Here is a 27,777-nt window from a genome sequence, read left to right as displayed (position 1 = left end):
AATACTGTTGGAAGGTATAGGCAGGATGAATAGGATAACATCACTTCACATCGAATCCGCACAAAAAATGGGTATATAATTTTGCATGAAAACTATAGACTTTACATTTTCCTCATATTAATTGCTATATTACCAACAAGTATCTAAAGGCATAGAAATACTTTAAATTATAATAAAGTAAATAATTAACTTTAAAATGTTTATAATATTCAAGTCGAATTCCTCCTGTTACCTCAACATGGATTCTACTGTAGTTATGCGGTTTTGATTATTTTGTGATTGGTTTGTTTATTTAATGGTTTCGTATTTACAATAATGTTTATAAGTGAACTGCCTTAAGCCAAACCTTTTCTAGCAAGTAAACCGTGCAATGGTACACCATGCTAGCTCAACATATCGATTTTTTTCTTTGGTGTTTTGTTGTTTGTTTTATATAAATGAAGAATATTTAATTGTGAAGTATTATTTTTTAAAGTTAACTTAATCTTCATATAAATGATGTCTCCAATTGTGTGGCGAATGAACAGAGTATGTGTTTAAAAATAGTGTGTGATTTGTGTAGTTGATTTTGAGGTTATGTTAACACTCTTGAACTATCATTAGTAGTACTTTATGTCAAAGAATTAACAATAATGTCATTTTGTAGAATTATTGGTGCATTTATTTTCAAGAGGAAGCTAAATACTTTTTCTGAAAAAAATTTAGCAGAAAAGTGGATATTACCAAGCGGTCAGAAAACCGACATCTGTGTGTACAACCCCATAACAAAGACTAAAGTTCCTTTTATCCTGAACGATTTGAATTATGTTACTTGGTACATGTGTGGTCCGACGGTGTATGATTCTGCCCACCTAGGACATGCTAGGTAAGTTTGTATCAAAATAATACTGTAGTCTGCAACTAGGCACTAATCACACAATTTCGTGGTAATTTTATAAGTACCAGGCTTCTTCGAAAAAAAGATAAATTGTAAGGGTCGCAGCTTTTCTGTGAAAAAATTACAAATGTGTTTTTTAACACTAGTCTACAGGATAGAAAATATTCGTGGCCCCTGCTATAACGTAGAGATATTAAACATCTCTGTCTTATTGAAAAACAGCCTCCACTACACTATATTCATAAGGAAATGTGGTGAACCACAGGATCAGCTTGCAGCTAGTATATGTAAACAGTAGGGTGGCGATAGCTATCAGGCCTATCTCTCATGGAAAACAGTTTTGGCTACATTAATAAAAAATAATGCACAAGGGCCGTGCCACTACTAAAAATAAGTTTGTTTCACTGCACAGGCTACCTAATGTAAACTATAAATTGTAATTTCTCAGAATCCAGTAGGAATTTTAAAACACTGTTTTCAGGGTGAATAGAGGAACGTCTATAGAGTTCAAAACAAAACATTTAAAATTCTATAAATTTTTATTACAGAAAAGCTGTTACCCATACCATTGAACGTAAAGAAGCAATGATTTTCAAAATTAGAAGGGGTTCAGATAGCAGTTTCACTTTCTCTTGAACTTGCTATGTCCTCCCAGATTGTGAGTCCTAATGAGCTGACAGGGGGGTGTTTACTCGCCAGCTGCTACGTGAAGTTCGACATAGTCCGCAAGATCCTGACTGGCTTCTTTGGCCTGCACATTGTGCAGGCCATGAGCGTGACGGACGTCGATGACAAGATCTTGGTGCGGGCGGCGCAGCAAGGGGAGGATGCTGCCAGCCTCGCGCGCAGGTACACAGTGGAGTTCTTCGAGGACATGGCCTCGCTGGGGGTGGAGCCCCCGTCTCTCCGCCTGGCCGTTACGGATCACATTCCTGACATTGTGGCTTTCGTGCAGGTGCTCATCAACAAGAGGGCTGCCTACGTTGCTAATGGTGAGCCTTTGACACTGATTGATAGTAATTAGAACCAGTGGAATACGTGGATTTCATCAATGTGTGTTTTATAAGGTACCATCACAATAACATTTCCAGGAGCCAAATGGTCAGATCTCTCACTTCTCACCAATGCCATCTCTAATGACCTCATTGTCATCCAGACATTAAGCCCTAGTTAAATATATCTGACCTTGCAGGCTCGGTGTACTTCGACACGAGCAGTGATGCGAGGTACGGCAAGCTGAGCGGTGCGACCGTGGAGGAAGAGAGGGAGGTCCGTCCGGACGGGGAGAAGCGCAGCCCTCGCGACTTTGCGCTGTGGAAGGCCGCCAAGGCGGGGGAGGCAGCATGGCTAAGCCCCTGGGGTGCGGGCCGACCCGGCTGGCACATTGAGTGCTCCGCCATGGCCAGGTGTGTCCTCTTCCTTGATGGCCTTGGTGAGAGGATATATTTTTCTTTCAGCCAGAAGGATAGTATGTTGTTCCCAAGTAAAAGAGGTAAACTTGTAGTTAACAGTGACCAATCAGTTGGTTTTAAAGTATTTCCTGGATTATGAATCTTGGCTTCTGGTCTTTGTGTCTTTGCTTGTCTACAGTTGGTGCTCTTCATAAACTCCACCAATTTACAATATACATTTGGTACCAGGCTAGACTCCAAGGCTTTATGTAGGTACTTGATAATTGGTAAAAGCTTGTTTGGTTGCTGTTCCTGCTCAATGTCATTTCTCTCTTTTATGTGAACAATGCAGAACTTACACATTCAACAGCTAAATGTCAACCATTGGCGTGTCACATTGATTATGGTTGATTCATACAGGAATAAACACTCAGATGCTTGGAGGGCATCCTGGTTGGCAAATATAAAGCAAAATGGTATGGTCAGTCTCTACATGGATTGTCAGGAGATGGCATGCTGTGACGTAGTTGAAGTCACTATTTTACCTCGTCAGCGCCATATCATAACGCTCAAAACATTGCGGAAATGGTGCTTGATCATGCCTTATAATAATTAGTTGGTATGAATTAGAATTTTCATAGTTAAACACATTACTTTAAAACTGTTTCCACAATGCAGACACTACACTTGCCAATATTTTGGACGTCCAACTAACATGGCGGAACCACCAGCTGGACAGAAACTGGCTCCATACAGTATCCACGTAGTAACGCATGCATGGCCAACCTTGGATCTCTAAAATACAAGTCCGTCATGATGTCTTACTTGCTGAATGCTCTACATTTTGCATTCGTGAAATAAGTCTCAATGAAGTTCACCAACTGTCAAGCAGTTTTACATATAATGTTGTAAGTACTCCTTATTGAACAGAGTGAAAAATACATCTAACACATAAACTAGTTCTTTAAAGAGAGGCCTACTTTGTAGCAAAGTTTCATTATGCCTATTTAAAAACTCTAATATGTTCATCGAAATTTTAATGCTTTCGAACTTGTAATGTTGGGAAATATAATTGTGCATTATTGCAAAGGATTGAACCTTTGCCGTGTCTTTGTACACTAAGTTAAGTTGGCAGCAAGCTGAGGGGTCAGTGTCCTAATTCTCTATTGAAACCATAATGTTTGATTCCCGGGCCATAACAATTGTTAATTCTTTGTTGTAAACAAGATAGATTAAACATGCTCATAATACCCACATAGGTATTGGTAACAGTTCTTTTCTTTTGAATGTGTAATGTACGGATAAAAGCCTCTAGGCCATGCCATTTAAAATTAATTTGTTGCTTTAAGTTATATTTTTAATAAATCTTTGTAATTTTGCAAATTATTTAAAAATTCATGTTTTGCCAAGGTTGACAATTAACAACTCCAGGCTATAATCACCAGGAAAAATTCAATTATAATTTAGGGCATCTACAGGTGTCATATTTACACTAGACCTCTGATGACTCACAAGTTTCCAAAGCCAAATCTCTTTACCTTGTCCAAATTATTTTAAGAAAGCTGAGATATTGGATCAGTCCCTGATAATTTAACCAGGGATCGACTACAGTGACAACCCAGGTTTGATCCATGGCGGAGCCAAGCACTGGTTTCACGCTAGTGTGGAAATGGGGCGAACATTGTCTCGAGCCGGTGTTGTTGTCTGGGGGCGCTCTTCTTTCCCTTACACCAGTCCATTCGGTCGCTGCTCCGACTCGTCAGTTTACGTCAGTTTACACCTCGTCTGACTCTTATGGTCCCGACGCCAATAGGACGTTGAAACCCCCAGTTTTTTTTTTGTTCAGCTTCAGCGTGAGCGAAGGAAATCTGAGTTTGAGGTGTGTGCATGTGTGCAGTGCAGTGTTCGGGCACAGTGTGGACATCCACTCTGGAGGCGTGGACCTGTTGTTTCCTCATCACGAGAATGAAGAGGCTCAGAGCTGCCTCTACCACACGACGCCGCAGTGGGTCAACTACTGGCTGCACGCAGGTCAGGGCCGTTGACTTCTTGTATTCCCATCTTTGTAGTTTTTCCCTGACCACTATTAAAAGTAATTTGGAAAACTTTAAAGTACATTACCAAAAGACTCCTTTTAAGTATCCTTCTTTATCACAATTTTCTTCGCATTGAATGCCATACATTTTTTTTTTCACGCTGTAATTTTTATGTTTGGTTAGTTACATTTCCACCAAGTCAATTACAAATACCTGGTTTGAAAAACATTTACTTTAAAATGCAGTAAAAAGTAAAACCCTTTCAAGAAAATCCCACTTAAAAAAATTTCCTTCATAATAAGTTCAAAAAATGTAGCACTGGACCTTTAAATGCATACAATTTTATCCCTTTAATAAAATATCCCTGTCAATATTACTAAATTTCTAAGTACATACCTTGAGAAACATCTAAACAGGGATTTACTGTATGTATGTATTTGAATTAAGGAAGTAGAAAACTACCATTCTGTCTATTTTCTGTAAGGTTGCCCGTGTTGCCCGCAGGCCAGCTGCGCGTCAACAGCGATCACAAGATGTCCAAGTCGCTGGGAAACACAGTGTCCGTGCGCCAGTTCCTGTCCCGCCACACGGCCGCTCAGTTCCGCATGTTCTGCCTGCTGTCGCACTATCGACGTGGTGAGTTCGTCGTCTGCCCTGTGGATGGTGACCGGATCTTTCTTTCTGTGCACGGCTCGAGTGTTGGCTCACAAGACCTGCCAGTGGTGTACAGGTTTAAATCCTGGTCCCACCTTCCTCACTTTGACTTTTCCCAAAAACAGTCCAGGAAATTGTTGGCTTATTTTGTATCAGATATCGCTGTTTTACTTAGTTTGTGTAATCGTCTCTTTTGACCTTGCTGTCAGCAAGACTTTAACCCCTAATCCCATGCTGCCAGCCACTTGGCGGCAGACACCACCCCTTTTGTGTTGCCTTTGTCCATCCCCAACCTCCTCTCCACTTTTCCTCATCTTCAATCAGACCATTATCCTGCCTCCAAGCAAGCCTGCTTCGTGCTGTGTGCAGAGAGATTTGCAGTTCTGTGCTCCCACTGCGTGTTGACTTGATGTGCTTTTTTTTTTCACTGAAATATATAGTTAGGAGTCCAGTTAATATCTAGCAGTATCGTGAACTAATTATCAAAATAAATGTGTGGCAGAACAAGACAATATGTGTATATGTGTGTTAACAACATATGACCACGACCAGTATACAAGTACTTTTTTTATGTTGTGTGTGTTACAAATATATGCAGAGAGATGATGTCTTTAAGCAGTTAGCCTGTGGTCAGCTTGATGACTAGGTAGTTGCGTTGTGTGTGCAGGCGTGGAGTACTCCCCTGCTGCCATGGAGAAGGCAGTGGCCGTGTCGCGCCGGCTTGAGGCTTTCCTGCACGCCTGCCGTGCAGCCCAGCGTGGCCCTGGCTCCTCCGTCAGTGCTTTTTTCCTGCTGCAAGTATGCAGTTAAATATTGGGTTGTAAAATTTTACAATATGTGTTGTAAAATTATTTGCATGATATTCCATCTTGCTCGAAAGTCAATTTCATTGCATAGCTATGATTTGTTTTTTGTTCTGATTTTACCAAAATTGTCTGCATTCCAGCTAAAGACTGAAGGTTAACCAACATGATAATTACAAAATAATGAGCAATATCATTATGGTTATAACTTATTAAAATATTAATACAATAATTACAATTGCTGTTATTCAATATTATGTGATGTTAGCTCATGTTTTCAGGACCCATTCAAGGTGCGGATATTGCATTTTCGTGTTTAAACTTATTGAGCTATTTAAAATCCTGTCTTATCAATTCACCTCCCCATGACAAATTCCATTAACTATTATTTTCTGTAGGTTGCTCCCAAATTTACAAATTTAATTCAAAGGAGTATTGTCTAATTTGTTACTCATGTAAACTTTTAATCTTGATAGAAGACTAAATTATTACAATACAGATTTGGCTTGTATCAGTTTGCAGTGTAATCAACGTGAGTTTGTAGTTTTATTTGGGAAAGGAGTTCAGTATGCCCTTGCGCAGTCCCAGTGACAGTTTGAAGTGGTGTATGCCAGAGGCTGAGCGAGACACAGCGCCGTCTTTTGGGCGCCCTGGCAGACGACTTTGACACGGGCTCTGCGCTGGCGGCCATCTTGGACCTGGTGTCTGACACCAACAAGGAGCTGCAGTTGCACCAGGAGCAGGTGACTGACGTGTTTCTTATTCTGTTGCTTAGTTCGTTTAGCACGATTAAAAGAACCATATCTTAGTTTAAAAGCACAATGGCATGCTGAATCTGTTCGATTCTAAAGTGTGCTTTTTTTTGGTGATTTTTTTTTTGTGAGCTTAGAAAATGTTGGTCCATTTTATAATCAATGGTGTCTTACGTTTGCAAAAATTTTACAAATCTAAGATGCTCCTATTATTTTTATTTTGACATTTGATAATGGAGACCGTTTTTAATATTGATGGCTTTCTACACTTTCAGACAAAAGCGTCAACATTTGCAATCAATAAAATGATAACAATCACAGGCATAGGTTCTTTGGTGTAAGTGAGGCTTTTGTCTATTTTGAAAGGTTGAAGATGATTTTTCATCTATGACAAATTGGTAAGTTCCTTAAATTGAAACACCTAATTTTTTTTACGTAAACTTTTTCTTTTAGAGTTTAAGGAAATTAAAAGGTAAGTGTCTTAGAATCAGTGATATCTTAGATTCTAGAATATTCATTATCTCAGTAAATGTCTGTTTGGTCTTAAAAACATAGTTCTTCAGTAGGATTTCCTATGTTCAAAATTATTTTGTTGGCAAGAGAAAAATTTAAGATTTTTTTTTATCGTAGCACAAATTAAATATATATTACCATGTTTTATTGCATAATCGTCACACATTTTATACCAAAATAAAGTTTGAAAAGTAGGGGTGTGATTTTTATGTAAAAAAAAAAATTATTTGTTAGGTTAAGTTATTCATAAAAATAAAACCTATTAATGGAAAGTACGTTTATTTAAAAAGTAGAAAATATAAAAGCACGCCAAACAATTTAAATTAATAAGTCAATCAACAAAAATATTTTATTCAACTTTAAATAGAAAAATGAAAACAGTGACCCAAATGTGAGCTAAAACAAGCGCATAACTATCGTCGTAGTACACACTTACCATGAAAGAGTGAGGGTTATCAAATGTATTTAACTCTGCACTAGACAAAGTGCATGCATTGCATGCAATCAACGAGCTATCAATATCGATATTCGACTACTTGCGCGTGCTCTATACGGGAATCAACATAATCAAACATGAATGATGCCAACTAGCACTGGCTACATTTTTATATGCGGTAAACAGCGTTGTCAAAGATAATGTTTTAAAAGTATTTTTAAAAAAATTTACACATCAGACAACTTCGTATTTCTGTTAATTAAATAAGTAAGCAGTAATATCAAAATTAATACTATATTGAAACTTTAAAATACATAGTTTAGTATGGGAAAACTACCTACACAAAGTGCTTGGAATACTAACAATTAGTATTTTTGGCACAATTGTAAATTTGAATTTTTGAAAAATAATGTCGCCAGTCATTTTTTGCTGCCAGAACTTAAACTTTTTCCGCCTCCTGTACACTCCCGTTTATTCTTTTGTCAGGCCAGTCTCCCAAATCTTTTCCCAGCATTAAATCTAATTTTGTCAACCATCTAATGACCCAGCAAGTGCGATCGACTTATCACCGCCCTGGTGCACATCCATTGCTTGTAATTCTCCTCTGAGCCGTGCAAGCTATTAGAACAGCTAGGTTCTGAGAGCCAGCCTTACGCGAGCAATTTCTGGCACACCCGCTGGTCGTCTTAACTAACGTTTCGGCACGCTTCGGCCCTCAGCCGAGAGTGTTTCCCACTGGCAACAGCACATTTCCCATCCCCCCTCCCTACAGCCTTTCCAGGGAACCATGCCTAGTTCAATGGCCGGCCGTCAATCCCAGGCCAATCTCAAGGACACCTATCGGTCTCCGAATGTATCGCCTCTGCCCTCTCGTGGCAGAGTTGCGAGTTATTTCCCCTGGGTGTTTGAACGCCCGCTAAACGCCTGCCCCCTGGCGCCTCACGCAACAAACAGTGCCCCGTAGTTCATTACCAAACCACCAGAGCGCTGCACTAGTCCCCTCCGTAAGCCCAATGCTTTAGCAGTTGCCTCGTTAGACTCGATCTCTCCTTGTTTCGGACACCCCTCAGTAGATCGTGCTGACATCGGCCAGTACCACCTACTTCGAGATATCGAAGTCAGTATTTCTCGGAAGCCGAAGTCTCCCCCCTTTCTTTTGATTGACTTTGTCTTTTAATTACGAGTCGCTGCCGCCCCAAAGTTACTTTGCGCCGCGAGAGCAGACGGACCACACCGCATCGTCTGCGAGCCGCACATCAAGATTTCACTCCGGTCATTGTTCAAAATGTATTCAGCTAGGCAAGGGATGTGGTCCCTACAACCTTTTAGTAATTATTAATTAGTCAGTCTGCATACCTCGTAGAAGTAGTCATGCTTTTTTAATAATACTTCATAATATTTTCTATCTTTTTAAATCATTGAAATGTCTGCGACAACTGCATGTTCGCGAGCTCCGTACCCTGGCTGACGCTAGAAGCCATCTCCCTGTATGGTGAGTTTTTGACAAACTTTATTCCCTGATCATCATCGTTGTTGGTAGGCATTCTCTGCCTATTTTGCTAACTGTCTGTGAACCAGTTCTGATAATGTTTGATTCAGACCTGTTTGCAGACAGGGTCCAAGGGCCGGATGCGGACCTAACTACACCACCCTCGAGTCCTTCCTCCAGCAATCAGGGCGACTAAGGCGCCCTGACGCCTCGTTAACAGCTTAACATTGGCCAGCGAACGTCAAACCTTCAGTCCTCCAGTTTTTTTATATCCTCAGAAAAACAATTCGATCTCTATTATAAAAAGATCGGAACAACAGAAATTTTTCTTTCCGGACTTTAATCGTTTTAAGTGCCAACTCTGGGATTGCTCAGTCTAACCTGTTTATTGTTTCTGATTCTATTTTAATTATGTCCAATGAAACTTAATGGTAATTTTCTCATTAGGGCCGGCCCATTCTTAAGATAATGTAATTTTGAATCCATGTTAAGATAATTGAATAATTTTAACATATTTGTCAATCAATTTATTAATTGTGAAAGTAGTAATTAGGAGTTGGATAAACGTAGAGGTACTGATATCCAGACGAAATCACTTGAGTTATTATTTTGCCTTTTGAAACTAAAAGATCAACCAGTTACACAAGTCATCAAGAGAGAGTGAAGTGTAACACAGCGGGACCAAAAACATCATGTGATGTTTGTGCAAGAACTTTTTTCTCCAAATTTTGACGCCTTAAAATAACGATGTGAAGATTAAGCACGTGCGACGATTATGTGATAAAACACAGTACACCTCCGACTCGCATAGCATGAGTTCAATTAACGTGAATGTGCATAATGCGAGAACAATTTTTGTGGAATGGTTTCAGATAGTGCGAAATAAAAACCCACATAACGCAATGTACGGCTGCTTCTCACACACACTTGAAATGTTGGTGTAGGTAATAGGCTCCACTTGGGTAGCCAAACATGTATGTGGGGAAAATTCTTACTGTGTTTACAAGCAAATGGCCCCACCTCTATGGAGACAAAAATACTTAACACGTTGGGCTGTGTTGAACTGTGAAAAAAAAATCGATATATTGTCTCTGCAATGGTATGTGTTGATGTGCTCTAAGCCACAGTTAGGTATTAATTTAATAAGGTACAAATACACATAGATACACACTAGGACAAATTAAAATAGAAATGACATAACACAACACTCATAAATAAAATTTATGATTATTTATTTAAACGAAAAAGGGTTCAAAATTTACTCTTATTAATAATATTTATTTAGTAACTATATTCAAATTCCTAACTGTTACTTGGCATCACAGATCACACATGGATTCCAATCATCAGGAGTTATGATGCGCACATTTAATACATAAACAAAAGTCTTTATTTGGGTTCGTCGAAAATACACAGTTTTATTATATTATTAGTTTTTAGGGATCTTAATTAATTTTCCTCGGCTAGTAAGGTTCGAAATATTAGTCGGTAGAGCTCAGAGTACTTATCTCTTCTGTAGGACCTCTGAGTTGATAGAATAGTGTGTAAAAAAAAAAAAATTAAATTCGTATCAAAATAACGTTTATATCATAGATAATGTCAAATTACTTCAAAATATCAATGATTACAATAGTTTTTGACGGTGATGTGACGGAAAACGGGAGTTACGTGACGATGTGCATAAGTGAAGGAAACAAATTTTTGGCACTTTTCATTACTCACGTTTTACACTCCTAGGTCATTTATCTTTTTAGATAAATGCTAAATTATGATCTAGACTCCCTAGATTACATAATTAATCATCCTCGGTTCGGGATGCCTACCGGTAATTAGCTAAATTGTAGGATTTATTACCGTCGACGTCACAAGCTACAGCTTTCTTAGCTGGCCATTATAGAACTCTCTTCCTACTAGCTTCTTAAATTAAGCCAGTTAACTTAACTTTCAAATGGCGGCCTGCGATTGGCCGAAAACCAAAATCAGTTGCATTAAATACTTAATAAAACGTGAAATCCGCACGCAACAATAGCGCGGATTACAAAATTTCACGTAAAATTTAAGTCAAAAAATATTAAAATAATAATTTACATTACGTGTACCGTCTTAAAGTTCATTTAGTTCTTAGAGGGGTCCCAACAATACATAATTCAAATAGTCCAGAAAAATCCATAGAGTCACTTTCTCATAGATACACATAAAAATAAATTACTGTTTCTGAAAATAAATAACATATTAGACATAGAGCAAACAAAATAAATCGTAAATAATAATAATTAATATGTCAAAACAAATAACATGTTGCAGTACAGCAAGGTGAGAATTAATTTTTTGGTATAAATTTACTGCCGCGGGGTGTCGCCGCATCGTCGGATACATCGTGTGAATGCCGCTCGGGCAGTGTCTAGCCGAGCTCGGCGCGTCAACTATCGCAGGAAATAGCCATCTCAGCTAACTGTTATCTTACCCGTCCGCCACGTGTGTGTGTGTGTGTGTGTGTCGTTTTCATGACTCAAAGCGCTTCCCAGACGACTGTAGATATACTAGTTATCATCAAGCTTTGTTTTGTTGTACACTTTATAATCAGCTAATCATTTTGTTGTTGTGCGTGGTAAAGTTCGCAGTACATATGTAATAATTATGAAATGTGCAAAAGAAGTACAGTCTGATAAAGTGGTAGCAAGAAGAAAAACTATTTCTTTAGAAACGAAGTTGGAAGTTGTACAGCGTTCTAAAAACCATGAAGGTAACAGTGCAATTGGTCGCGCATTAGGCCTAAGTGAATCTACGGTACGGACCATTATCAAAAATAAAAGTGAACTGGAGAAACTGTTGTCATCTGATGCATTAACATCCATGGAGGTGAGAGTGCGGAACCGAACACCCATCATGATTCACACTGAAAGAATGCTCAGTGAATGGGTGTTTGAAAAAAATCACGGTAAAGATAAGTGTGGTGTTAATTCTGGCGTGATAAAAGAAAAAGCATTAGACATTTTTACTGCTTTAAAATCTAAGTACCCCGATAGTAGTGAAGTGTTTACAGCAAGTAAAGGATGGTTTTTAAGGTTCATAGACAGGTACAATATGCACTGTATTAAAAAAAAAAGGAGAAGCAGCTAGTGCTGATTCAGTTGCAGCTGCATCATATCCTAGCATTCTAGAAGACATCATCGCCGAGGGAGGCTTCAGTCCTCAACAAGTGTATAATGCAGACAAGACAGGTCTATATTGGAAGAAAATGCCGGACAGGACTTACATTTCAAGAGAGGAGAAGACTGTCCACGGATTTAAGGCTTCCAAGGATAGGCTTACACTTCTGCTTGGCACTAATGCAACAAGAGATAATAAATTAAAACCCTTATTAGTGTACCACTCCGAAAATTCTAGAGCACTTAAAGGCTGCTCATAACCACATTTGCCAGTAATCTGGAAAGCAAATCGTAAAGCATGGATTATACAGGCTGTCTTCACAGATTGGTTTACAAAACATTTTGTACCAAATGTTACAAAGTACAACAATGACAACAACCTTGATAACAAATCATTGCTGATTCTAGACAATGCTCCTGGCCACCTAACTCACCTCACAGACCTGAACGAAAATTTTAAGGGGGTATTTTTGCCTAAAAACACAACCTCTTTGATGCAGCCTATGGACCAAGGGGCGATTGCAACATTCAAACTTTCAAAGCATATTATTTACGACGCACTTTTCTGCAGGAAATCAAAGCGACAGATGGGGAAAGGAAACGATCACTGAAAGAATTTTGGAAGTCGTATTCCATAAAAAATGCCATTGATAACATCTCTGCAAGCTGGGATGAGATGAAACAATCTTGTCTAAGTGGTGTTTGGAAGAAGCTGTGTCCATTCTTTAGAGAGGAATTCCCTGGCTTTGAGCCAGTTGAGAGTCGGCTAGAGGAAATAGCAGAGAATGTAGTGGATATGGGCAAAAAAACTTGGATTTGAAGAAATTGACACAACAGATGTGAATGAACACATTAACTCCCATGATGTAGAACTGACCGCACAAGAACTTATTGAACAGGATGAGGTGAGACGTGCAGTGCAGGAAGCAACAGAAGACATGTCACCTAGAGCTGAACGAGTCCTCACATCAACAGATCTGGCTACATTTTTTTGCAAAATAAATGAAGCTTGTATGATTGTAGAGGAGAATGACCCTAACGAAGAAAGAAGTGACAACTTCAAAAAAGAAATCGATAAGGTATGTCAGGTGTACAAAGACTTGTACGAACACAAAAAAAAAAGTAAAACACAAACACGGCTAGAAAGTTTTTTTGCGCCTGCATCGACTTCCAAAAGAGCAGGCATTATCTTTGAAAGATTTGTGCAATGGGAGTGCATGACTTGATGTAAGTTTTTGGACATACGCCATTGCTAAGAACTTTTTCTGTTGAAGAAAAAATAAAAAATAAAGAAATAAAGAAATAAACCCAAAAAAGACAAAAAAACACAAAATTAAGCAAAAAATTGCTGTTGTCAACAAGGTTATAAACACCACAAAATATTCCGTAACAGGAATATGGTCAACAAAACAAAGAAAAACAAAGGAAAATGTACGAAGAGAACGAAAAAAAACCCACAAATGATGACGACACAGAAATGTTGAACCCAAAAAATTCAGCACAACAGTTGAAACAAAACAAAAACACGACAAAACGAAAAGACGAAACAATCACAATAGTTTTCCAAAACAGAATAAAATGATAAAAAAAAACCCACAAATGATGACAGCACAAAAATATTGAACCCAAAATAATTCAGCACAACAGTTGAAACGAGTCAAAATACGACAAAACGAAAAGACGAAACGAGCACAATAGTTTTACCAAAACAGAAACAAGCGACATTTCGGCAACTGCTATCTTCTCCCGTCCTTAGGCAAAGAAGCACATGGTACGGAAACACAGGTGCGACGTTGCAGATAGCAGTTCCTGAAACGTCGCTTGTTTCTGTTTTGGTAAAACTATTGTGTTCGTTTCGTCTTTTCGTTTTGTCGTGTTTTTTTTTCGTTTCAACTGTTGTGCTGAATAAATTTGGGTTCAATATTTTTGTGCTGTCATCATTTGTGGGGTTTTTTTATCGTTTTATTCTGTTTTGGAAAACTATTGTGATTGTTTCGTCTTTTCGTTTTGTCGTGTTTTTGTTTCGTTCCAACCGTTGTGCTGAATTTTTTGTGTTCAACATTTCTGTGTCGTCATCATATGTGTTTTTTTTTTTTCGTTCTCTTCGTACATTTTTCTTTGTTTTTCTTTGTTTTGTTGACCATATTCCTGTTACGGAATATTTTGTGGTGTTTATATCCTTGTTGACAACAGCAATTTTTTGCTTAATTTTGTGTTTTTTTGTCTTTTTTGGGTTTTATTTATTTATTTCTTAATTTTTAATTATTTTTTTTTAGTTTTTCTTCAACAGAAAAAGTTCTTAGCAATAGCGTATGTCCAAAAACTTACATCAAGTCAATAGAGCAGACCTTGTGAAGGAGGCGACGGCGTCGGCTTGGGAAAGAGAAGATGAAGGTTGTGACACACTACCCCTCCCACTTCAGGACAGGAAGTTGATTCACCCCCTGCTGAACTCGAACACAAAGACAGCTTGTTTACATTTTCACTCGTGGAGGAAGAAGCGACTACATCCACATCCGCTTTTTCTCTGAACAATCTACGTTAATCTTTCCATTTATGTAAAGCAATTTGCAACTTATGTCATGTGTGTTTATGAGTTTTTTGTTTTGTTTTAGGGTATTTTTTTTAAACAGACACATAAGAATTTAGGGGAAAACTCAAAGGTAACTTGGGGTGTGTGTGCGCCCAAACAGTTGTGCCATGTTTCATTATTGTTCTTAGATGTTTTTTCCTCAAAGTTAATACGATTGATGCTCTCTACCACTATGTGTGACAGTTTTATTACCTTCCCCTCATACTTAAAAGGATTTTTTTGTGCGTTCACTAAACCGTACCATGTAAAATAACATTGTTATTAACGGGGATAGCCGAACTCGCGTAACGTGAATTCACTTAGCGCAAGTATTTCTCGGAACCAATTGTTTGCGTTATGCGAGTCCGAGGTGTAGTTAATATTTTCATTCTGCAGTTTAATTTGATGAAATAATTGTGTAACAAATTTTGCCGGAAATTTAAAGTTGCATACAATTACTGATTTTCAAGGAAGATATGACAAATTTTAAGTTCAAATTTTTTCAAACTTTTAGATAAAAAGGGTTTAGGCTCAATTTTGTCTATCATGGCCTCGAAGTAAGATGCTACCACCTCTCTCAGCTAAACTGGAACCAATAAAGAAAGCTGAATAATGTGAAAGATGTACTTAACAAGTGGTGGTCATATATTAATTTCTTTGCAGACTATTTTTGAAAATATACAAACTCTCATTAATGTTCTACCATTTCTAGAGACAATATTTATTATCTCGGTTTTGTTTGAATTGTAAGATTTTTCTCTTATTGGTTATATTTTTATGAATATTATTTATGTTATGAAGATGATTCAATATTCAACAAAAGCTGGATCATTTTCATTGTAAACCAAGTCAGTTTTATTACTTGGAACAAAAAGTAATTCAGTAAAAATTAGTGTGTAACTGTAAGGGAGAAAAGATGTAGGAAGAAGTTCTTCAAACTGTTTATTAAAAAATATCATTCATTTAATTTTAGTTATAAAAAAACTTTTTTGTAGATTTATTAATCATTTCATTTGAATTGTTTTGTCTCATGAATAAATTGGTATTTTGGTGTTAAATTCGTATTAACTTGCATTTCCATGTGTAAGGAGTATTGACCACATTTCGGTGTTACAACAATTCACAATTAAATCTTGTTTATTACCATGTCAGACACACTTGGTAATGGATTTATATATCTTTATCATCACCGCAGCAGAAGTGAACACATGGTTTTGTATCTTAAGACATAAGGAACTAAATATCAAACACTAAATGCACTAAATGTGCCAAAACTCTGGCATACAAAATGGTATGAGATTTTATAATGCAGACATGCCTACTGTGTTCATTATGACAAACTTTGTTTTCGATAGTTCTGTGGGCAACTAATCTATTAAATGGTGCTGTGCTGCAGGGCCCGGAGGCGTCGGCCGGCAATGCAGGTGTGCTGGCTGCAGTGGCTGACTTTGTGAGAAAAAGCCTGGCACGGCTGGGCGTGCACTTTCCCTCGCTCGAAGCTCTTGGCAGCGCAAACCAGGTGAGGCGCCCTCATTGGCCATCTGTGAGGCTAGCTCCGCCTGAGGCGCGAAGGAGTAAGTGCTGAGTGGCACAGTGACAGGACAATGCCACCTAACAGCTCAGAATGCACTATAAACCAATTCAGCACCAGAGAAAACATATTAACCCAGTAATCTGTTAGAGTAGGATAGCGCATTCCTTTCCTCCTCCGTAGCCAGTCAGTGGTTTATTACATTTACCAGTACAAGTGTGTACTACAGCGTTAATCTACCTTCAGGATTAACAGTGTGATAGTAGTGCATCTATTTATACTTGCATACACCATTCCTTCACGTAGCACGTCCACAGATTGTGCCAATTCATTTACCACTTTGTTAATTTAACTGTCCCAGTTTTGAACAGTATGTCTGTAAATTTCAGTTAGCACAAAGTCGCAGCAGGAAAAATATCAAAATTGGGTAACGTCACGAGCTGCTTAAGTTTATGAGAAGTATATTGTTGGTTACGGGGTGAACAAGGATCAGGAATGAGATAGTGCAAGCAAGAGCAGGAGTACAGGACGTGGATGAGATCATTGAAAAAGCGAGAATGAGATGGTATCGCCATGTCCAGAGAATGGAAAAAGAGAGTCTGCCTAGGAAAATGATGGTGTTGAAGTTCACAGGAAGAAGACCCCAAGGAAGACCAAGTAGGAGATGGGAAAAGCAGATTGTTAGAGTGCAGGAGAGAGAAGAAGACTGGAATAAAGTGTAGAATGAGGAATGATAGAAGGACTTAGGAAGAGGAGGCATTTTACTTGGCTGACCCGGCCACAGGCTGGAAACAGTTGATGATGATTATGATGACGATGATGCATTCTGCTTCAACTGGGAAAACAACAGATGTGCCGTGGCGCATAGAGATCAGAGTGGGGGGAAGCGTGTTAAGCTACACGAGGGGGGAAAATATGCGTGCAATTCAGACTGCCTATATTATCAGCTGTTCTACAAACATCAGCAATGGTAAGTTCAGTGGCGGCTATGGAGGGTAAACTACCAAATGTTTTTAGGTCCGCGTGTATGCAGCAGAGACGTACTGTTGTCGCCCAGCCACAGACCAGGCTGTGATGAACTTGATAGTCTAGCAAGTAAAAGGGGACTCGCACGCACAAATGTCTGCAGGTACCTTTACGTGTGCAAACAGCTGCAGTTGGAATCATGGCTTCCAAGCGAGAGAGTAATGCATCGTGTTCGAAGTAGTGTTAAAAAACGTAAAACTATTTGTCTTAAGACAAAACTCAAAGTATTACGGCATGCAGAATGTAATGAAGGACACATATGCATTGTTCACATTTTAGGTTTAAGCAAGTCAACTGTGCATACAATTGTATGAAATAAGAACTCCATCAAACGTTTATATAAGTGTGTTGCTGTTGGTGATACTAGCAAGAATATATTTGACTTTGGATGCGGGCACAGAAATGAACAACACATGATTCTCATGGAAAGGTTTTAAAATGAATGGTGGCATGAAAAAAAGAACAGACATGACAGGATTGGTGTGAACCAAGGGGTGATACGTGAAAAAGCATTTTTAATTATTGAAAAATTAAAGTGTCAATATCTGGACAGTAATATTAGTTTTACTGCGGGTAAAGGATGGTTTGAAAAATTTGTTAAAAAATACAAGTTTTGTAATAACGGCGAAGTACTAAAGGGCCAAGCTGCTTGCGATAGCAGTCAGATGCACTCTGCAAGTGTTGAAGGTCACGTCCGGGTGGGCAAGCCAACCAGCTGACCTACAGTAAGTACATAACCACGTATCTCCCACTACGCTGTGTCATATTTATCATGTAAAGTATTTGGTGGTAGGCTTAAAAAGAAAATGGTGTAACATATAGTCAAGTGCATTTATATTATATAAAGAATGTTTCCCTACCCATTTTGGAACACATTAAATAAATTAGTCTTCTATATATGTATAGAAACTAATGCTTCAGAATATGCGAGTTTGAATAACACAAACCTTTTTAGGAATGCATTAGTCATGCTATGTGAGGGATTGAGGTTTTTAAATTGTTGAAAATCAGGGTGAAAATTTTTTTTTCTTTGTTTGTTTGAAAGCAATGCCTGTGTTTTTCTGCTCCTCCGTGCTGTGTATTGGCAACAAAACTGGCCCTTGTATGGCATACACAATGTCAATGCTGTTCCAATCTGGTTCCTTTTAAAATTGACAATCCAGAAATTTATTACTTTGTCTTCCGACTCTATTCTGATTCATATTTATTGCCAGCGTGCGGCGGGAAGACGCCAACCAAGAGTCAGACCTCAGATATTTTAATTTGTGCTACGTATTAACTATGTGTTAGCAACTTCCTAACAGCATGCTGGAATTCTGCAGGTAGCCGCACTTGCTGGCGTGTGGCCTTTGTTTGCTTCTCGGACTAACTGAGCCCTCGTCTGAAGCTGAGTGTTCCTGTTGCAAAAAAATATTTAACATTTCTGAAACATTGCTACTATGTATTCCATTCTTATAACATCTATTGCGAATTCTCTGATCCATTTTCCCAAACAAATAATTAAAATAACAAATTGCAGATGGTACCAAACACATTTAACCTTTTTGACAGCTGACAATAAACTAAACATCCAATATGGCTAACAATGTACAGATACTTTACAGACATGTTTACCAACACAGATATGAAAAATTGCTCCTATCTGACTAATACAATTTGCAAAATTACAAAATTCTTGTTACTTTTTGAACACACCTCGTACAGCAAAACCCTGTTAAGTATTTTCTCAAAGTACTTAGGTACTTAGACTTATAAATAGAGGCAAGATTATATTGTGAATAGCGATAAAACTGAAATAACAGCAAAATTGAACACTGCCAAACACCTAAATGCAAAGCAAAACACAAAATGCAGCAAAATTCACCTCATTTGGTCTGTTATAATGTAGAATTACATAATTGATTCATAAATCTTTAGTTAAAAAAAAATTTATTTAGTTTCTACATATTGTTTTTTTAAAGTAAAATAAATTTAAAGCAGTAGCCTAATTAGCTGATACTTACAGACATGGCCTACAGAGAAACACGTGATTTTGGGTATTTATCATTGCATTTTTTAATTCATATTATTAGTATTGAAATAATATGACAGTAACAAAAAGTAAAATTAAAATTTTAAAATATGGTGAACTTCCTTATGAACTAAGAAACATTACTGAAGAATATTGAATGTTTTTATTGCAGTTTTTATTCTTCTTACTTTTATCAATAAGTAGTTTTCTTTCGTGTACAAATATTTAAGCATCTTACAACCAATTCTTATAGCAGTCAATCAATGTTATTGTGCTTAGATATTGATATGTACTTATTATTACATATTTTAATCTTTAATGACGATAAAGATGAAATTCACAATTTTTATAGCACCTTCAAATCTTAGCTCTACTTATAAATAGTGATGGGAAAAAGCGGTGTTATTTTTATGCCAATTTCGTTTAAATAATCAGCAATTGCGGTGTTTTGTGTTTTTATAGGAAAACATATTTTTAAATGATATTTTAAGAAAAGAAAATTTTTTACTACCGGTACTTACGACATTTTCTTCAAAATTTTAAAGCACCGTACTGATGATCACAAATTTAGAACAAAATTTATTTGTGCACTCTTAAGTTTCTATTATTCTGTTTACGAACAATTAAAAATTAAGAAATGAATGCTGTATGTACAAAAGTTTTGTTACAATAAAAATGGTTAAACTTTAGTCATGTTAACGCTACACACTTCAGGTCTTGTTGAAATTAATCATTGTCAGAATTTCAGCATTTTCTGGTAACAGCCTGCGGCGCCGGTCACTTACTACGAGTGAATAATGTGAGAAGGACCTCTCACTGTCCACATTGCTTGTAGGCAGCCACAAAGCCTTCAAACAAACTGAAGCAAAATGTGGGTGGTCTGTTTTCAGAGAGCACATAAGGGTTACCATGTCTATGTCCGAACAATATGGCCTTCCCAGCTCTTCCACAACTACATTCTTCATGGCATGGTATCCTTCTAAAAATGTCTGCAGTTCCATTTGCTTGATGAAAGGAATGTTGTACATTTAACTTTGCAACATTTCATTGGAAGGAGTTTGCTGAGTTATTTTTCTAGGATTCAGTAATGAACTCATGCTTGAAAAAAATTTTCCTGCTGGATCTTTTTTTCTTTAAATCCTGTAACTTTGTATGTGCCTTCACAGCTGCTGCTTTCAGAAGGGATACGTACTTGTTTCGCCTTAAGCTTAAGTGAAAGACTCTTCAATAAACGGACAATACATTCACCAAACTGCTCAACTTGCCCTACACTTAACAGCTGCATTTTGCTCACCAAATCATCGAGTTTACAGGTTAATATGTGTGATGTTGTGTAAGCAGAACCTTCCAGGAATGTGATTAGTTCAGACAGTTGTTTGCAGTGGACTGAAACAAATTCAGCTTCAATTTTTATTTGAACCACCTCTGCAGCAGTGCGGTCCTTTAACCAGCTTATGCCACTGTTCTCCGATTCCAAGCTGCCATCAATGTTTTCAAAATATTCCACTAAGTTATCAAAGTACTCAGAAAGGTAAGTGACAGAATGGAACCAAGAATTCCATCTTGTCAAAACTGGTTCATGAAAAGCCCTGACTTTGCCACTGGATGTTCCATATTTTTCTGACAAGAATACCAAGTAGAGGTTTCTTCTCCTTCTGCTGTTAAGAAATGCCTTCTTAACCTTAGATACTGCCTTGTTAAGAAGCGGCAGTGTACTTTGGAAGGTGTTGCCTACTAAATGCAACTTATGTGCCCAACACTGCACATAAACTGCTTCTACCAACAATCCACTCAGTGTGGTGAAACACTTGTTCATGTAAGGAGCAGAATCACTTACTATGGCTTTCACTGAATTGTAATCAATGCTGTACTTGTTCAATGTGTCCAGAACTGCTTTAGAACATGTTGCATGGTTTGCTGCATCAAGAACAATGGATGCCACTAACTTTGTGTTTTGGCTACTAGCAGGTTCTAATTTTTTGAAAAGGATGTTGAAAACACATGCTCCTCCTTTATCCGTAGTTTCATCACATAGCACACATATATCGACCGCTTCAAATTAATCTTTTAACTGTGCTTCCACTTTCTCCCCCAATTTTGGAACATATGTTCTCCTAAGGGAACTGGCTGTAGGAAGATCTCCCCCACCCTTTACATTTTTATTAATCCAACCACGTAATTGGGTGTTGTCTAATTTCTGGAGTGGTATGTTGGCAGATATAAAAGCCTCGGTTGTATCCAAAATAAATGTCTCTCTGTCCTCTCGTACTTTTTCCCCGACTTTTGCGACTTCTTCTAGTGTTGCAAGACGTTTGCTGCCACTGCTTGTGCCCTCAGCATCTAACCTCACTTTCATATGATGCTTACTAGCAACATGTTTGACAACAGTGTTCCTTCTCTCGTAATCAACTCGGCAATTGCACCATTTGCAGAAGAAAATGTTCTTGGAAACGTACAGCCCTTCCGATTTAAATTCCGTTGCCCGCGATAAGCAAGATGCTTTAAATTTTGGCATCGCTATATTGTGCCTAGCAGTAAATAAGTCGAAACCTACAAGGATTCTTGTTTTACTTAAACTGCCTGCTCGTGTAAACTTTTGCAAAAGTATAGAATATTAATGAACACGGCAAATTAACTAGGTATCCCGAAAGATAAAACACGTCACGCGTTGTTTTGCTAACGAAAAATTGGTACGTTGGTACGTGTACTATCGCTGTGCTCGCTGCTAGCGCATTCAATTGTCTTCCATTGCAATCTGGGGTCAACGAAAACAAACGAATATCGAGTTCAGAATTCGGGCTGGCGTAATAAATGTTTACAAAAACATTATATAACATTTTTTCGGTACCAGGTATTCGAAAATAACTAATTGACGTCGACCCAAGTGTCTCTCCGGCTCCTTCAGGCCATTATGCCTCGTCAGCGCCCTCTCTTGCTTTAGTAGTGCAGTGGTGTAGCGTTTTCGATCAGGGACGCGCCCGCGTGCCCCCTGGACCGCTCACGGACGGCCACGTATTTGTATATTTTGTATTTTATTGTGTAATTCATTTGTATTTGTATTTATATTTTATGTATGTAATATGATTACAGTGCCTGTGTTAGTATGTAGATCCGCAGCCTGGTCCGCCGCGAGCTCGTGTTCTCCCGCGCCGGCCTGCTTCCCCTTCTCCCCCTCCGCGGCCCGCACGTAGCGTCGCGCGCGGGCGGGCGGAGTGTGGGTGGCTTACTAGCTGCCGTGCGGAGCAGACGTGCTCTCGCTCCGCTCCATTCGAAGTACACGTCACGTACGGTCCAGTTCCGCGACTAGCTGAATACGTCACGGGGCTGCCTTCAGCAGTCTTACCAGATCGCGTGCTCACTATTTTTGTAATTCGGGAGTCCGGGTCGCGGCGAGAGAGAACCGTTCATTTCGCAACGTTCGGCCAGGCTGTGATAGGGCTTCCGCAAATAAAACCCGCTCACGGAAACGGACAAGACGTACTTTTTCCTTCTACCTTCACCAGTATCTCCAATCTCCACGAAAACCCTTCCCTGTCCTACTTATTCCGGTCCCAGCCATGTAGGCCTGAACTCATCACTCTCCGACTGGAGCTACGCGGACAATTGGACGAGTTCACAGGGCATTCTTCGACAGGGACCAAGGGACATAGAGCTAAGGGACGTCATAATTAAGCAGCGGAGTAAAGCAATGAAAAATTTAATCAACGAAAAACTATGTTGTATTCTATTGTGAAGCGAAGGGGAAGGAGTAAGGACTGCTGTGTGTAAATATGGAGGCTGCCGGCTGAATAAGTACTGCAATGGGTAATTTTCTGAATTGATAGGCGTAATATTTCTGGCAAATGGAAGACGCTAAAAGACAGCTAAGGTGTTTTAAAATAAGTGGTATTTCCAACCTAATGTGTGAACATCATATTTTGTGAGATTTTCAGAATTTCACATTTTATAGTTACAAAAATCTTTTTCCACGTTTTTTTCGCGAAAATTCGTGGAAAAATCGTTACACCATTTTTTCCCTTCTATACTTATAAACAACGAAAACTTATTCGAAGATCAAGTGCAAAGTTTTTTTAATTTATCATGCAAGAAATTTTCTTAATAGGTTTTACTGTAATGAAAATTATTGCTGTGTTTAACTACTAATATTTTAATTTTTAATACCATCATATAGCCAGGTTGAAGGATTGTCATCAGAGCTCAGAGGCAGTGTCGTTCTTAAGGTGGAGCAACGTTGAGTGGTCAGGTCACTTTCCTCCCAACAAAGTGATGCTGGTTTGATTCCTGGAGGTATCAAACCCAAGATTTCTCACAAGTGGAAAAAGTGGCAGACATTCTCTTCAGTATGTGGGTTTCTTAGAGGTTGTTCCCACTAACTCAACATTTCAATGTTCCGTTCTCTATCGTTACTCCTCATCATCTCAAATGACCTTGATTTTGAGACATTAAGCCCGAATTAGTAATATGCAGTCTACAGAGTGGAGTGGAAGTAAGGCTGTACCGTGTGTGCAGGCTGGAGGGGGCGCGGTGAACACGGAGGCTGTACTGGAAGCCGTGGTGCAGTTCCGTAGCCGCGTGCGTCTCACCGCCTTGCAGGTGAGTCAGCCACTGTCCACTTTGGTCTCTGTAGTGAACAAGCTGCTTCGGTTTATCTTAACTCGCATGCAGACATTTGCAATGGTTCAACCACATCTATTCTCACTGTCAGGTGTTCCAGTTTTAATTGCATTTCATCACTAATAACTAATAAGCTGTAACTTTAATCTACCCATTTCAGTCATGTGTATATTTTTTTATTTCGTGCAAAGTATTTTATGTGTGTTTTTTTCATATGGTTGCTGTGAAGTAGAAATGGGCGTGTTGATTCTTCGGTGCTTCGATTCCACAGATTCTACCAGGAATCATAACTGTAGATTCTTTCGCTAAGTTTAAATGAATCATTATCATATTTTCAATGATACTTAGTAAAAACTATTGATAATTTTGTAAAACGTTATACTGAATAAAACCAGTGATTTTGGTTTTTTTTTTTTTTTTCCCCAGCTAGGAAGGTTATATCAATATGTTGACACAACTTGCCATGCACTTAGGTTATAAAATGTGGTAAATCATTTTAGAGTTATCACTTTTCTGTTGGTTGCAATATAAGATTTGCAATTATATGTTATAAAAGCCAAGCGTTTTAGAATAAAAAAATATAACATTTTTTACAATGTGTAGATTTATAACCATTCTCTCACTAACTTATTTTGTGGTTAATTATGACATACATAAACAAAGTAAAACAATAACTACGAATATATCACACCATGTCCGCCATACTTTAAACAAATGGTCAACTTTTTAACAGCAAACAGGACGTGCAACACAAAAAAAAATTAATGATCATAATAATTTTGTTTAACTTTTTAAAAAGGTAAAAATTAGTTTAAAACACGTATGGGTATCGACAATTACAATTTATATTTAATTAAAATAATGAGACTTTTTTTTACTACTATGCCTTTGATAAACTACTTTTATTTCTTTACACACAGACTGTAATTTCATTACAGTTCAGCACTGACTACACGAAAGCCTCCATGTTGTATATTATATGTCGTAACCTCACTTCGGTATTTACTAACTTGTTTGGTTTTAATTTTTTTTTTCCGTGGAATCAGAACCTTTTTTTTTCTACTAGAACATAATACACGACTTTCTGTGATATTCAGTACGGTACTTATTCTAGCAGAAACATATGCATAATGATGTATTAGACATACATAATATATCATGTCTGAAGTGTGGAATCATTTTACCGTCCATCCATTCAATGATAGATTTGCAGTATGCAATTACTGCAACACTAAAATATCTTGTGGGAAAACAAAAGACTACAACCAACCTATTAAAACACTTTCGCACTCAGCAAAAGTATCTTGCTTTGGGGAACTCCAGTGAGTGTGTGGGTTGAACCATAACCATTACTGAATGTGTACCAGAATGTTCGACAACAGCTGCCGGACCGTTTAAAAGTACCAAATCTGTCGCATCATCCAGTCCTACTGTTCTTTCCGGTCCAACACCACCAAACATAAGTAAAAAATGTGTTTTGTGCAATGTACTCTTCCATCTTTGTTTGATGCCAAAATCAAATTCAAGCCTGGAGATGCCAGAGCTGCAGAAATAACAAGAAAAGTGAATAGCTTTCAGTGTTGTCAGTGTTAAATATTTAAATGCACTTCATTTTCTCCAATATTTTTCTTTAAATATTTTATCTAAAATATAATTTATTTTGAATTCTAAAATATTGATCGTATTTGAGAATTTAATTGACCCATTTTTAGAAGAAAATTTTTTAAGAAAACAGACACTTTTATATTAGTATTTAATTCAATAACCTGTCTTATATTTGACATGTTAAGTAGATAATTAGTAGCCAATATTTGGCATATACTAATCATGTACAGTGCTGATCTCAAGAAGAAGTGCACTTCCCTGATCAGCATGGCTGGTCACGGCCTGGTGGAAGCGTGACAGTCGCGACTTGTCCGCAGGAGGGCAGCCCTGCCGCGCAGCGCTGCCGCCTGCTGCAAGCCTGCGACGAGCTGAGGGACGAGCTGCGATTGGCCGGAGTGACACTCAAGGTGCGTGCCGTGCTCGTGTCTTTCAGAGGACTTGCTCTACGCACAGTTCATCATCCTTCCCATGTCATCTCCTACAATTCCGCAGAATGCTTTTGTAGTTAACCTTTGATACAGTACGCTGAATGAAAGTATTCGTCTTCTCTCTATTAAAAAAAATGTAATATTGGCTATGACTAAGCTTTAAGATGTCTTGCTGGCATGTTAAAAATACTTACAGTGTTATATTTTAAAACTTTTTTGCAGTGTTTCTTGTTTAGTGAAAGATAATTTTTGTACTAGGCACGGGATGTTGAAAAAACCTATGTGCTAATGACTGCATGTGCATATATATATATATATATATATATATATATATATATATATATATATATATATATATATATATATATATATATATATATATATAATATAATGTTTTGTAATTTGAGGAAAGGGGTTGGTAAGTTAAACTATGTGGGGGTGTTGCAGAAACCAAGGAATCAAACACTGGATTTTGTTTCTGAAATCCCGTTGACAACTTGTAAGTGCTTTGTGTTCCAGGACCATGGGCAGCTGTCTTCGTGGAGTGTCTCCAGTCAGCAGCCGTAGCACCACGCTGCTCGCACGAACATCTTGCTTGCGTGTTTCATAGCTGCTCTGCATCTGCCGGCCGGTGCTTTGTGAACACAGAGTTTGTCGGAGATTCCCATGTGGAAGCACTTTTGCTGATTAAAGTGGTCTTTGTTTCAACTTCCTAGTGCAACTTGGTTCTCTTCACTCCTTTTAAATGTTCTGGTGATCTACACACACTAAGTGATAATATAAGTCATTGACACACGTGTTGTAAGAGCGAATGTAAAAGGGTAGCACAAGAGGTCTCTGTCTTGCCAAATAATATTTGGAATTCATGTTAGTTCCACTTCAAACCAATGCAGGCAAAAACTATATTTAGTAAAAAATATATTAAAATATGACTGACAAAATAGATGATGTGATATTGTGTCTATAAGAATTTTGAATATTTTTACAAAGGGGTGCAATCACCCAGTGTGTGGAGATTTTCTTTATCAGGTATTTCTACTAGTCCTTAAAGTCAAGAAAAAGTAACTAAACTGGAGGACTGGTCATGAAGGTAATGAAAAAGCCCCTAAATAAACAGAAACAGTACTAAAAGTCACAAAACTTTAATTCTTAGCATAAGTTGTTAACTTACATTTTATTTTTTGATGTATAATTAAAGTTACCATAGCATATCTATCTATCTTCTTCTGTATGTATAAAAATGTTAAGTTGGTTTGTGTACGCTTCAAAAACTCAAAACCTTGTGCACTTATTGAGCTCAAATTTTGACACGGTATACAACCTGCTTCAAAGATGGTTTTTATCTATTTTTCACGTCAGTAACATACCCGCGACCGCGAGGAAACCGGTTTTTTAAATGGTCAGCTGTGTACCAGCAACCGCGCCATTTGCCGGAAGCAAGGGGAACACTCTCTATACCATGTAATGAGAACCGCAGTCACATGTGAAACATTACTTGTTCCCAATTACAGTGTTTAATGACAAAAAAAAAGTATCCAAAAATCATAAGTAGAGGTTATGTTTTGTATAAGATATGGACAGAAAATATTTAAATTTTTTATAATTATTATAAACTATTTTATTTAACGAATATTTTACTTATTTATTTTAATTAATGTATTTAAGTAATACTATTAGTTCTTAACAACTTTTCAATACTGTCTGTTCTGTGTCTCATTGTTGTCAACATGGAGTTGTGAAAACGATTCGGGATGGGCAGAAAAAATATTAATAAAAGTTTTTGCCCTCTTAGAATTGCAGATTCTTTATTACAATTTTCTTTTGTCCCTACAACAGGCAACATCTTAATTGAAGTGCTTTTTTGTGGTCGCATTAGAATTTCACTGTGCT

At 37.9% G+C, this 27,777-nt stretch overlaps 1 protein-coding gene across 7 annotated transcripts; it reads left to right on the top strand.

Moving 5' to 3' along the window:
* Positions 1 to 268: 268 nt before the first annotated feature.
* LOC134527603 (cysteine--tRNA ligase, mitochondrial) lies at positions 269 to 27,681 on the top strand. 7 transcript variants are annotated; one of them, XM_063360438.1, is made up of 12 exons: positions 271 to 528; positions 647 to 865; positions 1,558 to 1,869; positions 2,070 to 2,283; positions 4,166 to 4,299; positions 4,809 to 4,940; positions 5,626 to 5,756; positions 6,376 to 6,504; positions 16,069 to 16,191; positions 23,750 to 23,833; positions 25,777 to 25,866; positions 26,407 to 27,681. In XM_063360438.1, exons 2-12 carry the CDS (start codon positions 859 to 861, stop codon positions 26,452 to 26,454), a joined length of 1,404 nt encoding a protein of 467 aa, XP_063216508.1. In that variant the 5' UTR covers positions 271 to 528; positions 647 to 858; the 3' UTR covers positions 26,455 to 27,681. The 7 variants fall into 7 exon arrangements, 6 of the variants coding, with proteins under 6 accessions (XP_063216506.1, XP_063216509.1, XP_063216508.1 ...); XM_063360437.1 differs by having other exon boundaries at positions 274 to 528; positions 1,577 to 1,869; XM_063360435.1 differs by having other exon boundaries at positions 271 to 865; positions 1,577 to 1,869; positions 5,626 to 5,732.
* Positions 27,682 to 27,777: the final 96 nt, after the last annotated feature.

This window comes from Bacillus rossius, chromosome 1, assembly GCF_032445375.1.
Source record: "Bacillus rossius redtenbacheri isolate Brsri chromosome 1, Brsri_v3, whole genome shotgun sequence".
Classification (NCBI taxonomy): Eukaryota; Metazoa; Arthropoda; class Insecta; order Phasmatodea; family Bacillidae; genus Bacillus; species Bacillus rossius.
Note: the sequence above shows the minus strand (reverse complement) of the source record. Positions and strands in the feature narration are given on the sequence as shown.

Coding starts and splice junctions, on each gene's coding strand:
- LOC134527603 (XM_063360434.1), top strand. CDS start 633: ATGTCATTTTGTAGAATTATTGGTGCATTTATTTTCAAGAGGAAGCTA. Junction 866..1,576: donor GCCCACCTAGGACATGCTAG/GTAAGTTTGTAT, acceptor TTTACTCGCCAG/CTGCTACGTGAAGTTCGACA. Junction 25,867..26,406: donor TGGCCGGAGTGACACTCAAG/GTGCGTGCCGTG, acceptor TTTGTGTTCCAG/GACCATGGGCAGCTGTCTTC.